General features: G+C 42.6%; 1 protein-coding gene across 1 annotated transcript in view; it reads right to left on the bottom strand.

Annotated features, from left to right (window-relative positions):
- The window catches only part of LTBP4 (latent transforming growth factor beta binding protein 4), a 343,681-nt gene that overhangs the window by 19,442 nt on the left and 309,866 nt on the right, over positions 1-14,373 (bottom strand). Inside the window, exons 23-25 of the mRNA XM_077482606.1 lie at positions 13,179-13,310; positions 12,039-12,164; positions 8,325-8,456 (exon numbers count right to left, since the gene is read on the bottom strand). Of these exons, the coding sequence (XP_077338732.1) occupies positions 8,325-8,456; positions 12,039-12,164; positions 13,179-13,310 (390 nt within the window). The remainder of the gene's footprint in view (positions 1-8,324; positions 8,457-12,038; positions 12,165-13,178; positions 13,311-14,373) is intronic.

The following is a 14,373-nucleotide window of genomic DNA, read 5'->3' as shown; positions in this document are numbered from 1 at the left end:
GTCCCTGTGATACATTAGAGTACACACAAGGGTCGCACATACAGGAAACAACTAGAGGTGGCAGTAAAGAGCTCTGTAAGCTCAATGACACAATTATCAGCAGCAGCTGTGGAGCCAACTAGCACAAACCCAGAGAGCCAGCACAACTACAGATGCAGCCGCAGCGGGCCCTTGCCAATTCCAGGGGGGTCATTCGCCCCCCCCTGCCTCTACATGCGGAAGCCCATGCCTGTGGCATCCCAGTATTTGTTCTACCATTCATTACTGACTTACCATGCCTTATTTTAGCACTCTGTCTCTATAATGAGGTTGCCATCTTTGTGTAGGCACAGCTTTACTCCTGGAGTCTCCGGCAAGGAGAAGAGTGAGCAGCACGGTAGTGATGTCACCAAATCTCTCTCCAAATCTCCTGAGACTAACAGTCAGAGGCAAAAGTCCCCTACATCTCACACTGCAGATAAACAGCTATGAGGCTGTAGGCAAAAGAGTGCCTAGGCACACTCACATACCAGGAAGTGCTCTGCTTTTTTCAGGATGGATTTAAGACAAAGGGTAAATTTTTTAGTTTATTGCATGGACTCAATTAACACTTCTAGATATTTCTATGCCAAAGTAAACATTCACTTCTTGAGCTCAGTTCCGCTTTAAGTTGCCTCTTTTAACTTTTACTACAGAGAGTGTTATGGAACCATCCCTAGCCACAGGCATTATGGTGTATGTATAGCCAAAATGTTTTCCTTTAGTTTTGGAGTAGGAAACAGTTAATGTGTACCATTGGGGAAATTTCCCTGATTTCCTGCCCCAAAAGCATAACAGGAAGTTAGAGGAAATCTCCCAAAGTGAGGAGAATTCCCCTCTAATGCCACGTACACACGACCTGACTTTTCGACGGACTAGGTCCGACAGTCTTCCCGACAGACTTTTGGCGGAGTTCCGACGGACTTTCTGAATGAACGGGCTTGGCCACACACACAATCACACCAAGGTCCGATGGATTTGAATGTGATGACGTATGACCGGACTAGAATAAGGAAGTTCATAGCCAGTAGCCAATAGCTGCCCTAGCATTGTTTTTTGTCAGTCGGACTAGCATACACACGAACGGATTTTTCGATAGAAACTGGGTCCGGCGGAGTTCCGGTCGAAAAATTTGAAATATGTTCTATTTCTAAAGTCTGTTAGATTTTTGGACAGAAAAGGTCCGATGGAGCCCACACACGATCTAATTGTCCAACGGGTTTGTTCTGTTTGACCTTTGCTGTCGAAAAGTCCGGTCGTGTGTATGCGGCATTAGTTGTCTCTGCAAGAGGTGTCGCAATTGGAAGAGTTTCCCTTACCGTTTGTTCTGGGGACAACTCAAAAATTTTTGATTTTCGCTGACTTTCTTTTTCCATGACAATGGTCACCAGTACAAAAAGTGAGGGTGAATCTCCCCATTGGGGACACAGACAGCAATAAAAACTTGACATAGGGTCTATCCCTTCCCAACGCTATCCAAAAACAAAAATAAAAGGTTTTGCATACACTTTAAGGACACATACCTCTGAAGAAGACTAAGCCCCCGTACACACGGTCGGACATTCTGACAACAAAATCCGTCTGATTTTTTCAGACGGATTTTGTCCAAAACTGGTGTTGCATACACACAGTCGGAAAAAGTTGTCACAAAATCCGATCGTTCAGAACATGATGACGTTCGTTCGTTGTGATGGGACTACATTGTGGCTAGTAGCCAATAGCTTTGAACTTGTAATTTGATCTGAGCATGCATGGCACTTTGTCCGATTGGAATTCTCTAAAAACGATCGGAAAAAGTCAGATCGGATTTTGTTGTTGGAAAATTTGAGATCCTACTCTCAAATTTTTTCCATCGGAAAAGTCCGATAGAGCCCACACATGATTGGATTTTCTGACAATATAATCCAATTGGACCTTTTCCGTCGGAAAATCCGACCGTGTGTACAATGCATATGACCTTAGATCATACATTACCCACAAGGGACACATTAATGTGAACCATGGGGCACCTAAGATATAAGAAGGCTCACTGACCAAAGTCTTGGAACTTGAATGCTAACATGTTGCTGTTTCATAAAACATGAAGTCGCAGCATGCTACTTTTCCAGCTCATAGACTTTTGTATCAAAAATCTATTCAACATACTTGGAGACACAGAAAAGCAGCATTGATGCAATAATATACTTATTATGGGTATTGGCTAAGGTTGTTGTCTTTTTGCACAGTTTTCAGTAATGTGCATGACTGCCAAGTGGAGGAAAATATAAAAATTCAGCAATGCACACCAATCCCCCTCTCAGCCCCTCCATCTTTATTGTGGAATCGTACTATTGCATATTTCTCAATTTACTGTAATTTGTAGTATTCTTAGAGTAGAACTAAAGGCAAAATGTTTTCATTTCTTTTAATTCCATCATTCTGGATAGCCTTAGAGAGGGTTATAACTAGGGTTGCACCAACACTGTTCTTTTAACGGCGAATACCAATACAAGTACTTGCCAATACCAAGTACCGATATCTTTGCAGTGCAATTTAAAGTGGTTGTAAACCCTTACAAACCACTTTGATCTACAGGTAAGCCTAGATTAAGCTTACCTGTAGGGCCAAGAAATATCTCCTAAACCTACACGGTTTAGGAGATATTTACAAAAAGACAGTCACAGCTGTCTATGGCGCAGGTGCACTATCGGCGTTAGCACCATGCCGCTGCTAACGGCGATATGCCATTAGTGGCAGCTCCCGTGCACATGCGCGGGAGTGATGTGATTGCTGCTCCGGCGCTGTGAGTGGCCGGAGCAGCGATACCCGGAAGAAGATGGACGCTCCGGACTACAGGGGACAGCGGTGACATTGCTGGCTCCTGTGTCAGGTAAGTGACACATAATGGGCTACTATGCGATGCATAGTAGCCCATTATGCTTTACCTTTGCAGAGAGACAAAGAGGAAGTAAACCCATCAGGGTTTACTTCCTCTTTAAGTCCATACAAAATAAATGGGCTAAAATCATACTACTAAGAATTCGCATGTGATTTCAACAAGAATGCGGTACGATTCGGGACAAGTACTCGTGCAAATGCTCGGCACTAATACCGGTATCGGTGAAACCCTAGTTTTTTTTCCCATTTGTATCCCAGTTGGGAAATTTCCCTTCACTTCCTGTCCTATAGCCAAAACAAGAAGTGGGAGAAAATCCCTGGTTGTCACCAAGGTTACTGGAACTAGTGTCCCTATTGGAAATATTTCCCTTTATTCGTGTTTTAGGGACAACCCAACATTTGGGATTTTCTTTCACTTTAGGTAATAATGGTAAACAGAACAAACAGAGAGGGTGACAGCAATAAAAAACTGACAGGTGTTCTAATCGCTCCCCAATAGGGATGAGCTGGGTGTTCGAGTCGAACGCATGTTTGACTCGAACACCGGCTGTTTGCCCGTTTGACAAAGCCAGAACTTTGTGGGCCGTTCGTGCCATATTTGTGTGGCACTCAAGGCCCACAATGCACTGCAACATTGCAGTGCATTGCTGGCTGATGATTGGCCAAGCATGCACTGTGACCCGCATGCTTGGCCAATCACAGCGCCGGCAGTGAGGAGAGCCATAATTGGCCACAGGCAGGATGCCTGTGGCCAATTATAGCTCAGGGGGTTTAGTACACGCCCCACACTATATAAGGCCGCCTGTGCGGCGGCCTTGTGTAGTGTGTTGCGGCGTTCAGAAAGATAGGATAGGCAGGGACAGGGTCTTCTTTTCTTGTGATTGAACATAGCGCAGTTAGAGTTAGTGTATTGTGCCTTCTGCACAGTATACACCTGAAGCTACCCCCAATTGCTAGTGTTGTTCTGTTCCTATACCACAGGCATCTGCAGCAGTTACAGTGGGTGTATTGGGCCTCCTGCACCGTATACACCTGAAGCTACCCCCAATTGCTAGTGTTGTTCTGTTCCTATACCACAGGGATCTGCAGCAGTTACAGTGGGTGTATTGGGCCTCCTGTACCGTATACACCTGAAGCTACCCCCAATTGCTGGTGTTGTTCTGTTTCTATACCACAGGCATCCATATTGCCTGAACCAGAGATTACATTAAAACTGCAAGCAGTTTTAAATTATTATTTTCCCGTTAAATGTAATTTTATGCAGGGATTGTTCTAAACACGGGAAACACGTGGCACTTCACAGGCATACTATAGACGCCCCCAGGCATGATATTTAACTGGTTCCCGACCAGCGCACAACGATGTACGTCGACAGAATGGCACGGGCAGGCATATTGGCGTACATGTACGTCCAATCTTCAATGCCGCCCTGCCATCGGGAGCGCGCCGCCAGCGGCATACCACACACAGTCGGATTAGACACATTCCGACAGATTCTCCGACCGTGTGTACAATGGCTTACAGCATGTCTTTAGAGAGTGGGTGGAAACCAGTGTACCCGGAGGAAACCCACGCAGGCACAGGGAGAACATGCAATCTCCAGGCAGAGTAATGTACATATATTGGTCTAGGAAGGGTTTCAAAGCCATTTCTAAGGTGTTGGAATCCCAAGGAACCAAGGGGAGAGCCATTATTTACAAATGGAGATAACTTGGAACAGTGGTGAACCTTCCCAGGAGTGGGAGTGGGAGCCTACAAAAAGTACTCCAAGAGCATGACAATGACTCATCCGGGAGGTCATAAAAGAACCCAGAACAACATCCAAAGAACTGCAGGCCTCACTTGCCTCAGGTAAGATCAGTGTTCATGATTCAACAATAAGAAAGAGACTGGGCAAAAATGGCATCCATGGGAGAGTTCCAAGGCCAAAGCCAATGCTGACCAAAAAAAACACAAAGGCTCATCTCACATTTACCAAAAAACATCTTGATTATCCCCAAGACTTTTAAGCAGATATTCTTTGGACTGATGAGACAAAAATTTTACTTTTTAAAAGGTTTGCAACACGTTACATCTGGCATAAAATGAATAATACAGCATTTCATAACAACAGTCAGACATGGTGGTGGTAGTGTGATAGTCTGGGGCTGCTTTGCAGCTTCAGGACCTGAATGACTTACCATAATTGATGGAACCATGAATACTAAGCTCTACCAGAAAATCCTAAAGGAGAATCAGTTTGTGACCTCAAGCTTAAGTGCACTTGGGTTATGCAGCAGGACAATGATCCGAAAAACACAACAGCAAGGCCCTCTCCAAATGGTTCAAACAAATCAACATTTAGGTTTTGGAGTGGCTTAGTCAAAGCCTGTACATAAATCCAATAGAGATGCTGTATCATGACCTTACACAGGCCGTTCATGCTGGAAAACCCTCCAATGTGGCTGAATTAAAACAATTCTGCAAAGAAGAGTGGGCCAAAATTGCTCCACGGCAATGTGAAAGACTCATAGCTAGTTATCGCAAACACTTCATTGCAGTTGTTGCTGCCAAGGGTGGCACAACCCATTATTAGGTTTAGGGGACAATTACTTTTTTACAGAAAGCCAGGCAGGTTTGGACAACTTTTTTGCCTTAATAAATGAAACCATCATTTAAAAACTGCATTTTGAATTTACTCGGGTTATGTTTGTGTAATAATAAAATGTGTTTGATGATCTGAGCCATTTAGGTGTGACAAATATGCAAAAAAATAAAAAATCAGAAAGGGGGCAAATACTTTTTCACACAACTGTATATGTATAATTAGGGCAGACTCAATGGACCACTTGTTTTCTTTTTTTCTGCCGTCACTCTAAAATTGAATGTTAAAAGCAAATGAAAAATATAAGTACTTTATACTGCCCTAGCAGGTATTTTTTTAGAGATAATTTGATAAACTAAAGCTTCAGTGTGACTTTGCATTGAAAAAGTAAAATCTATGTTCAAAGTCCATAGAGAGTATTACTAAAAGCTCGGGCTTCCTCCATGCGTATAAAGTAGATCCCTGGAGGCCCAGCTGAAAGGGCTCAAAGCTTAATCACAAATGTGAGAAAAATGACTAAAAACATAAGTATATCTTCCATTTGTATAGTGTGTATTCATCTTAAAAACTCAAGGTTAACATTAAAGTGCAATGTGGTTTATCAAAGGCTCAAGGTCAACCTCCCTATACATGGAGGATTACCCATGGCTCAGTGTTAACATTGAAGACAAATGTGTCTTCTTCAAATGTGTCTTCTTGTTTCCATGCAAAGGATCCAGGGTCATCAATCTAGAGTTGTATTACATCCAGCATAAGGGCTGACCATAGACGTAGGGTTTCATAGAGGAATATATATGGACTACAGTGCATAAGAAATTGCATGCTACAGACTTGCTGCCAGTAATGCACTTCAATAGATGTCCTGCCTGGACAATAATAACGCATCTTTAGGGTTACTCTTTATCTGTATAGGGTTCAGCATGGAAATCACTCACCCAGGCAGTGCAGGTCGCCCCTCTCCCCCTCAAAGCCCCGGTCACAAAGGCATTGGTAGGATCCCATTAGGTTGAGGCAGACTGCATGATCCCCACAGACACTCTTATTTAGACATTCGTTGATATCTGACACAGGAACACCAATGTTAAAGTAGTACTAAAGGATAAACATTTTTTTTACCTTAATGCGTTCGCAGCATTAGGGTTAAAAATGCCTCAGTACATTCATAACTCCCCCATCCCCCAAAACATACTCCATCTCCCTTGTCACCACTGCTGGGTCCCTTGACGATCAGCACCACTCCCTGAACTTTCGGCTTGTAGAGGAGAGGGTAAGGGAGTGATTGGCTCCTGTAGCTGTCTACCAGTACTTGAGAGGAATGAGCAGAGGGGTGGCTTGCAGGGCTCAGGGCAGGTGCTACCACTAGGTAAACTAGGCAGCCGCCTAGAGTGCACTACTGCCTAGGGCACCCAACCACTGGTGTTTCTACTCTCTTTTCTCTGCAGCAAGCAACTAAGTCTCAGCATCAGCGGACAGCGGCGGCTTAGGACTGTGTTTGTGTCCCAACTGAATAGAAGCAAGCAAACATTAATTGATGGGCACTGGTAGGCTGCATTTGATGGGTGCTGGTGAGGCTAAATTGATGGGTGCTGGTGAGGCTGCATTTGATGGGTGCTGGTGAGGCTGCATTTGATGGGTGCTGGTGAGGCTGCATTTGATGGGTGCTGGTGAGGCTGAATTGATGGCCGCTGGTGAGGCAGCATTTGATTTGCGCTGGTGGGCTGCATTTGATGGGTGCTTCATTAAAAAAGGTGGTATATACATGGGCAGGGCAAAGGATGTGGAGTCAGGGGCAGAGCCAAGGGGGGTGGCGAAATGAGGTTTAGCCTAGGGTGTAAAAAATCCTTTCACCAGCCCTGGCTGGGCACTGTGTGTTTCAATGGACTCACAAAGCCCTGCCCAGGAGAGTGCACACACAGGTTTCTGTTTAACAACCAGCTAGCTAATGGAGACACCCACAAACAGGAGGGAGTGCAGTGGTTTGGGGACTGGCCGGGAAAACAAATATGGCAGATTATGAAGGAAGCAGACTTTACATACTTTTTAAGCCCGTATCTTCCTTAAATAAAATAAAATAAATAAATTAGGGTTTAGAATCACGTTAGGGTTCCTTTGCCTCTCTTTTAGGCTACTTCCAATGTTTTCATGGGCCCAGGAGGCATAGGTCAAAGTCTATAGCATGCTCATGATGAAATACGCTGTGGCTGAATCAGACTGCATGATGTACTCAGTAGTACTTTTCTGACGGATTTTGGCCCAAACTTGTCTTGCATACACACGGTCGCACAAAGTTGTCGGAAAATCCGATCGTTCAGAACGAGGTGACGTACAACACGTATGATGGGACTATAAAGAGGCCAGTAGCCAATAGCTTTCGTCTCATAATTTAAACGGGCAGATTTTGTTGTCGGAAAATTTTAGATCCAGATCTCAAACTTTGCATGTCGGAAATTCAGACAGAAAAAGTCTGATGGAGCCCACACACAATCGGAATTTCCGACAACACGGTCCGATTGCACATTTTCCGTCGGAAAGTCAGACCGTGTGTACAGGGCATAACACTCGATACAGCGTTCAGCCCCTGATGATTACATTTATTTGATCATTCCGTCCAGCATTCCCAAGAATTTTTACACTGTATCTCTTCTTTCCTATGAGCTTTAGATCCATCTAGTGGCCATAATGTGGTATTTTCCTGATTCACTCTATGTTCTTTATAAATTAACCTATCTTTACTACTGCCCATAATATTTGAAGAATATTCAGCCAGTATGTACTGTACATGCAGTTTTGCTGGACGAACAGCTATGCAATTTTTTTTTCAGAAATAAAACCCCTAGTGTCTCACCTGTGCATTCCCCTGATAACGACAACTGATAGCCAGGCTCACAGTCGCTTACACACTTGTAGGATCCCGGGGTGTTCTGGCATCGCATAGATCCACAGATGGAATCCCCATATTCCAAACACTCATCTATATCTGAAAAAAAGAAAACATAACAATATAACATTAATGAAAAACCAAATGATTAATGATGTTTTAAAAAAAAAAGAATTAACAGTTAGTGTGGCCCAGTGATCTTAAATATACTGTATAGAGGACACAGGAATGGCTGCCTGTTATATTAAATAAAGAAAAGTCTAATGTCGCTTACACACGATTGGATTTTCCGATGGGAAATTTTGGATGTGAGGTTGTTGGCGGTAAGTCCAACCATGTGTATGCTCCATCGGACATTTGTTGTCGGACTTTCCGCCAACAAATGTTGGTTAGCATGCTCTCAAATTTTCCGCCAACAAATGTGTGTTGTCGGACTTTCCGATTGTGTGTAGACAAGTCCGTCGGACAAAAGTCCAAAGTACAAACACGCATGCTTGGAAGCAAGGATGAGACAGAAGCAGTCGGACTTGTAAACTAGTGTTCGTAATGGAGAAGTAACATTCGTGACGTGGCAAATTATGACATCTCCAAATGCAGTGCACAATTCTCTTCTTCTTTAATGGGATAATAATGAAGCTGCTTTGCTGGTGATACTGATGGAGTTTTTGCAAACAAATTTTCAAAGGCTTTTTTTTATAGTGATATCAAGAATAATATTATGTTCTTTTTTTCTATTTGGGCAAGTTACTTCAACACCATTATCCCGTAGTTTTAAGAACAAAGATACAACTATGTTGGTGTCCCTTGTCAATTTTGCATTGTATTTTTTACAATGTAACTGCCTACTCCCAAACTGTCATTTGAAGTAAAACAAAAAGCCAAGTATTATTCTCCATTTAAAAAAAATAGATATGCTATCTGCCAATAGAAAATAACCAAAAATTGCATTCAATGCATCCAAAAATATAGAAAATTTACCAAATCAAATCAGTATTCAACCAAAAAAATTATTGCAAAGCAATAACTCCAAGGCCAATAATAAATAACACATTATCTCCTCCGCTTCTGCAACATGTCTAGTTGACGAACGGCCGTTCAGAAACTAACTGAAAAGCATGAAATGAAAAGCGATAAATGAAAAATGCAAAAAGAAAAGAGCAAATCAACACTCACCAATCTTCTACTAACACGAAATTAGCAGAAGGAGCCCAAAGGGTGGCGCTAAAGAGCAGAAAAACCAGGTAGTACACGTCTAGTACGTCACTACGTTCGAAATTGTTAGTCAACATTTGTGTGACCATGTGTATGCAAGTAAAACAAGCTTGAGCCAACATCCTTCGGACAAAATTCCATGGTTTTGTTGTCGGAAAGTCCGATTGTGTGTACAAGGCTTTACACTACAGCCAATACATGTGGGTCCTATCTATTTATAAAACATTGGTTCCATGAATGTCACAACCATTTGTCAAGTTTGCACAAATTTTCCCTATATTTTCTCTATTTGTTTCTATGATCGTTTGCTCCTTCTTAATGGCCAAAATGCGGTATATTTTCTGATTAATGGGTTTCAGAAAAATATACCGCATTTGGCTAATATATGGAGATGAGAAGCCACAGTATTAGAGAAATGTCAGGGAAAATTTGTGCAACCTTGATGAATGCTTGTGACATTCATCCAACGAATACACACACCATTGTGCTTCAGAGTTTTTTTTACATTCATATTTAATATTAAGGAACCATGTCAGACAAGTGATCCTATTCTTGATGCTGATGTCTCAACCATTCACCTAGCATGAGAGCGGCACACACAAGCAGGTAAGTGTTTTCACTTCACATTTGCGATCTTGTTGCTAGTGCAACATAAAAAACAAGAATATTTTTTTTTCTAAATTATTTTTATTTTAAATAGTTAAATGCATTTTAAGTATTCAATATTTACCATTTTCAGTCATCAGGTGGAGCCCTAGACTACTTTTCAAATGTTTACCAAACTTAGCTGGAAAAAAGGCTGTTCTCACGACACACACAGCTGAATGATGATCAGCATAATGAGAATGACAGTGTCCTACTATGTACAGCTCTGTACAGAGTTTTATTTTATTTTAGAAAGGAAGTCTAAAAGGAAAAATTGCTACTTGCTCTTTCTTTAGATACTATAAACAATAATTTTGTGCAAAATCAGTATAATGGGAGTACCCTGCATTAAATATTCATTAAAATATATTCATATTAAATATTCATTAAAATATTCAGTAAAATAAAGAGGTTATACAAGTAAGAAACATTATATAAAACATCAGTAAAAATATCTAAACAAAAAAAATACAATAAAATTGAAATTTTCCAGGAAACCTGCCATGAGAGAAACTTAGGCAGGCCATACATGGGTAGAATTTTGAAAGAATTTTCTTTTGAAAATCTTATCTAAGAATTTTCGTTCGTATTTCGCACCATTAGTGGGCTGCAGCAACAGCCGATTTTCGTGCGGCCTTTGAATTTGAGCAATCGGACATGTTGGCAATTTTTTGAAAAACAAACGACTTTGTAATCAATGATGGGAGAATCGTGCGAGAAATGTAATTGAAAAAAAAAAAGCGCATGTGCAAGAAAAGAAAATTACCGGAAAGAAAAGAAGATTCCCAGTCACGAAAATTCTTTTCTGTAGCAACATGACGTGAAATTGAGGGCTTGGTGGGCTGAATTTTTAAATCAATGGTGGCACCATCGGATCACAAAACACACAAATTTTCTGATTTTCAAAAGAAAATTCTTTTGAAATTCGACCATGTATGGCCAGCCTTAGGGGGAGTTTTACTAAAATGGGAGAGTGCAAAATCTGATGCAGCTATGCATGGTAGTTAATCAGCTTCTAGGGCTGGCCATACATGATACAATTTTAATATTTCATTTCCATTAGATTTACCTTCAACTATGTAGTACAAGTACAGTACAGTACTGATTGCATACAATTGAAAGTGTTTAGGTTTGACCTCATAAAAATTGTACAAGAACATAGTATAATGTATGGCCAGCCTAACTTCAGCTTGTTCAATTAAGCTTTGACATCAAATCCTGGAAGCTGATTGGTTTCTATGCAGAGCTGCATCAGATTTTTCCATTTGAGTAAAATTCTCCCTTAGAGGCTGCTATTGCTATACTCACCTTTGGAAAGAATTGTACTTGACTGCCATATAGTATAGTATATACAGTAGATCAGGACATCGGATTTTAATCTGAGGTTCCTGGCCAATGACTCAGAAAGTATTGTTGCCAATGGGTGAGTATAACAGCCAGTCAAATAGCATCTTCAGCAATGTCAGCAGCCATGTCAGGTTGACTTTAAAATGGACCATCTCTAGTGAAGTCAGGGTGCTCCCGCAAGCTGTTAGTCAGTTTTAGCTTTAAATTATGAGAGTAAAACCAAAGGATTAAGAAGTGAGCCAATGCATCTCCCTGGCTGTATATTAATCAAGTCCAACTCTGCCATTCATTTATCAACATTTACATCAGGGGTCTCCAAACTATGACCCTCCAGTGGTTCCCTTTGTGCCTAGTCAAGTCTGTGAATGGCAGAGTTTTACAATGACTCATGGAACGTGTAGTTCCTCAACAGCTGAAGGGCCGTCGTTTTTTTTAGATCCCTGATTTAGATGGATGACTTAGATGAGCATGACTTACCCACGCAATTTTGTCCCTCGCTTGACATTTCATGACCCCAGTTACATGTACATCGGTAAGAGCCAATCAGATTCTCACAGATGGCATTTTCTCCGCAGATAGTTGAATTGGCACACTCATTGATATCTAAAGAAAGATGAGAGTATATTCAATTATTGGTCTAATTATTTATCTTTACACTGTTGTGTTGTGAACAATAATGTGACTTTCATTAGCATAGATGAGCAACTGAATTCATATTGTCATTGTGGCCAAAGTCTGGTGGATAGACAGAACAAATATTGTGCTTAGGTTATGCCATACATTTCCAGACTTGTTTTTACTGCTTTTTTTTACCTTGTCAAAAGATTTAGTAACAAAATAATGAACTTACACCCTTGTGAAGATACTACTGTAGTTGTACAGAGGTGCCTGGTGTACTTCCCCAAAGTGGCCACTAGAGGACGCTATGGTCAGGAACTCTGTAGTAAGAATAGGCAGTGTAGTTGCCTAAGTATCCCTTAGAGGTCCTCAAGGTAGTGAGTGGAGCTTACCATAGATAATGAGGTAGTGCCAGACCTGTCCCTGCCAGTGTGGTACATCTTGGCATCTTGGGTAAGTGCATTCAATATAAATAGTCTGGCAGGAGTCCACCTGTAGATTTGGTCATGAAAAGAAGGGCAAGCACCAAGGCATGCAAAGATGTAATTTTTGCACAGGGCATTGTGGAGGAGTGTGGGGCAATGTGAAGGACTCCCCCACCCCCCCCCCCCCCCCCCGCCAGAACACACAGGTCAGTGCTCATAGCTATTGGCTGCCAGTGCTGATCAAATGCCAATCGGATGTTGGTTTTCCAGCATGCCTGTTCGACAGATGCTAGTCTTGTTGAAACCAGCTTCTGTCGGACAGGAAGCTGTACACACGGGTCAAATGTTGGATGGTTTCTACTGTACCGACTGATATTTCGCATGTGTGTGCCCAGCATTAGTACAGCGAACTTGCACGTTTTCTTACGTTCAGCTCACTGGGTTGTACATAAAAAAAACATATTGTGTGTACCAGGCTTAAGGAAAAACATTTCTTGCTGCCTGTAACAATCGGTCAGATTACACATTTCATTGTCCTCTTCTAAGCTAAAAACATGAAATGGAGAATTCTTACCGGCACAGTCACCAGATGAAGTCAACCTGTACCCAGCATCACAAACTGCTATACATTTATAGGATCCCAGTGTGTTTTCACAGGTTTGAGTTCCACAGATAGGTGACCCTCTCTCCTGACATTCATCAATATCTAGAGAGAAGAACAAAAAAGATAGACGATTTGTCACTTTGTCACGTAATCAGGAAGAGAACTGAAGGTGAAAACATCGTTCTAGAGGAGCATTGGTTTATCCCCCAAAAAAGGTAGAAGACTTATTTACTATCATATTGATGCCACCCTAAAAGAAGGTAATTGCAAATTTATGAAAACTAAGCTATTGTGACATGTCAGGAGAGGTATTTGAGGTCCCTACATTTACCAAGTTGATCACAGCAATGAGCTCTTGGCTTGGTCCAGAGGCGTAACTAGAACCTTCAGGGCCCCGATGCAAGAAACCATGAAGGGCCCCCCTTAACCCCAGCCAGGGCCCTTCCCTCCGAGTCCGGCGGTGGAACTCCAGGGCGTGGTCACAGGTATGACCTTTGTGAGCCCTGTAGTTCCACTACTGGTTTCAGCAGTTTTTTTTATTTTTTATTTCTAGGTGCCCCATTGGGGGACTGTCCCTAGGCAGGATGGGGTCCCCGTCCCCAGAAGAGATGAGGTCCTTTTCTCCAAGGTAGATCAAGTTACTGTCCCCAGGTGAGAAGGGGTCCCTGTCCCCACGTGAGAAGGGGTCCCTGTCCCCAGGGGGAGATGGAGGGGGTATGTAATGGTGTGTGGGGGATGGGGTCCTCTCACTCACCATGACCAAGCTGTAGGCCGCGCACTCATCCATGTTGGCCTGGGCTCCATCAAGTGTGTGCTGGACGGGCGATCAGCATATCTCCTAGAAAGACCTTTCATCATCTGTGTATGACGGGGGAGGAGGGGGGCTGGCACACAAGCCTGCAGTGTCCTCTGGGAGCCGGCTCTCATAGGGCTGCACTGCATCTGTGTGCTTAAAGTTTGTTTACCCGGGAGAAGTATGCAGTGCAGTGTGGGCTGGACTCGGGGGGGTGGGACTCTGGCTGGGGAGAACAGACATCAGACTGAGTGGCAATGCATGGAGCAGGAGAGGGGTACTCTGAGGAGCCAGCCGAGGACACGGGTCATGCGAGGAATGCACAATTAAAGAGCAGCCAGTGTGATAGTCGAGCATTGAGCTCTGCTAGTC

This window comes from Lithobates pipiens, unplaced genomic scaffold, assembly GCF_037356315.1.
Source record: "Lithobates pipiens isolate NorthernLeopardFrog02 unplaced genomic scaffold, aLitPip1_a1.2 Scaffold_1, whole genome shotgun sequence".
NCBI lineage: Eukaryota > Metazoa > Chordata > Amphibia > Anura > Ranidae > Lithobates > Lithobates pipiens.
This window is presented reverse-complemented; position numbering and strand designations above follow the sequence as displayed.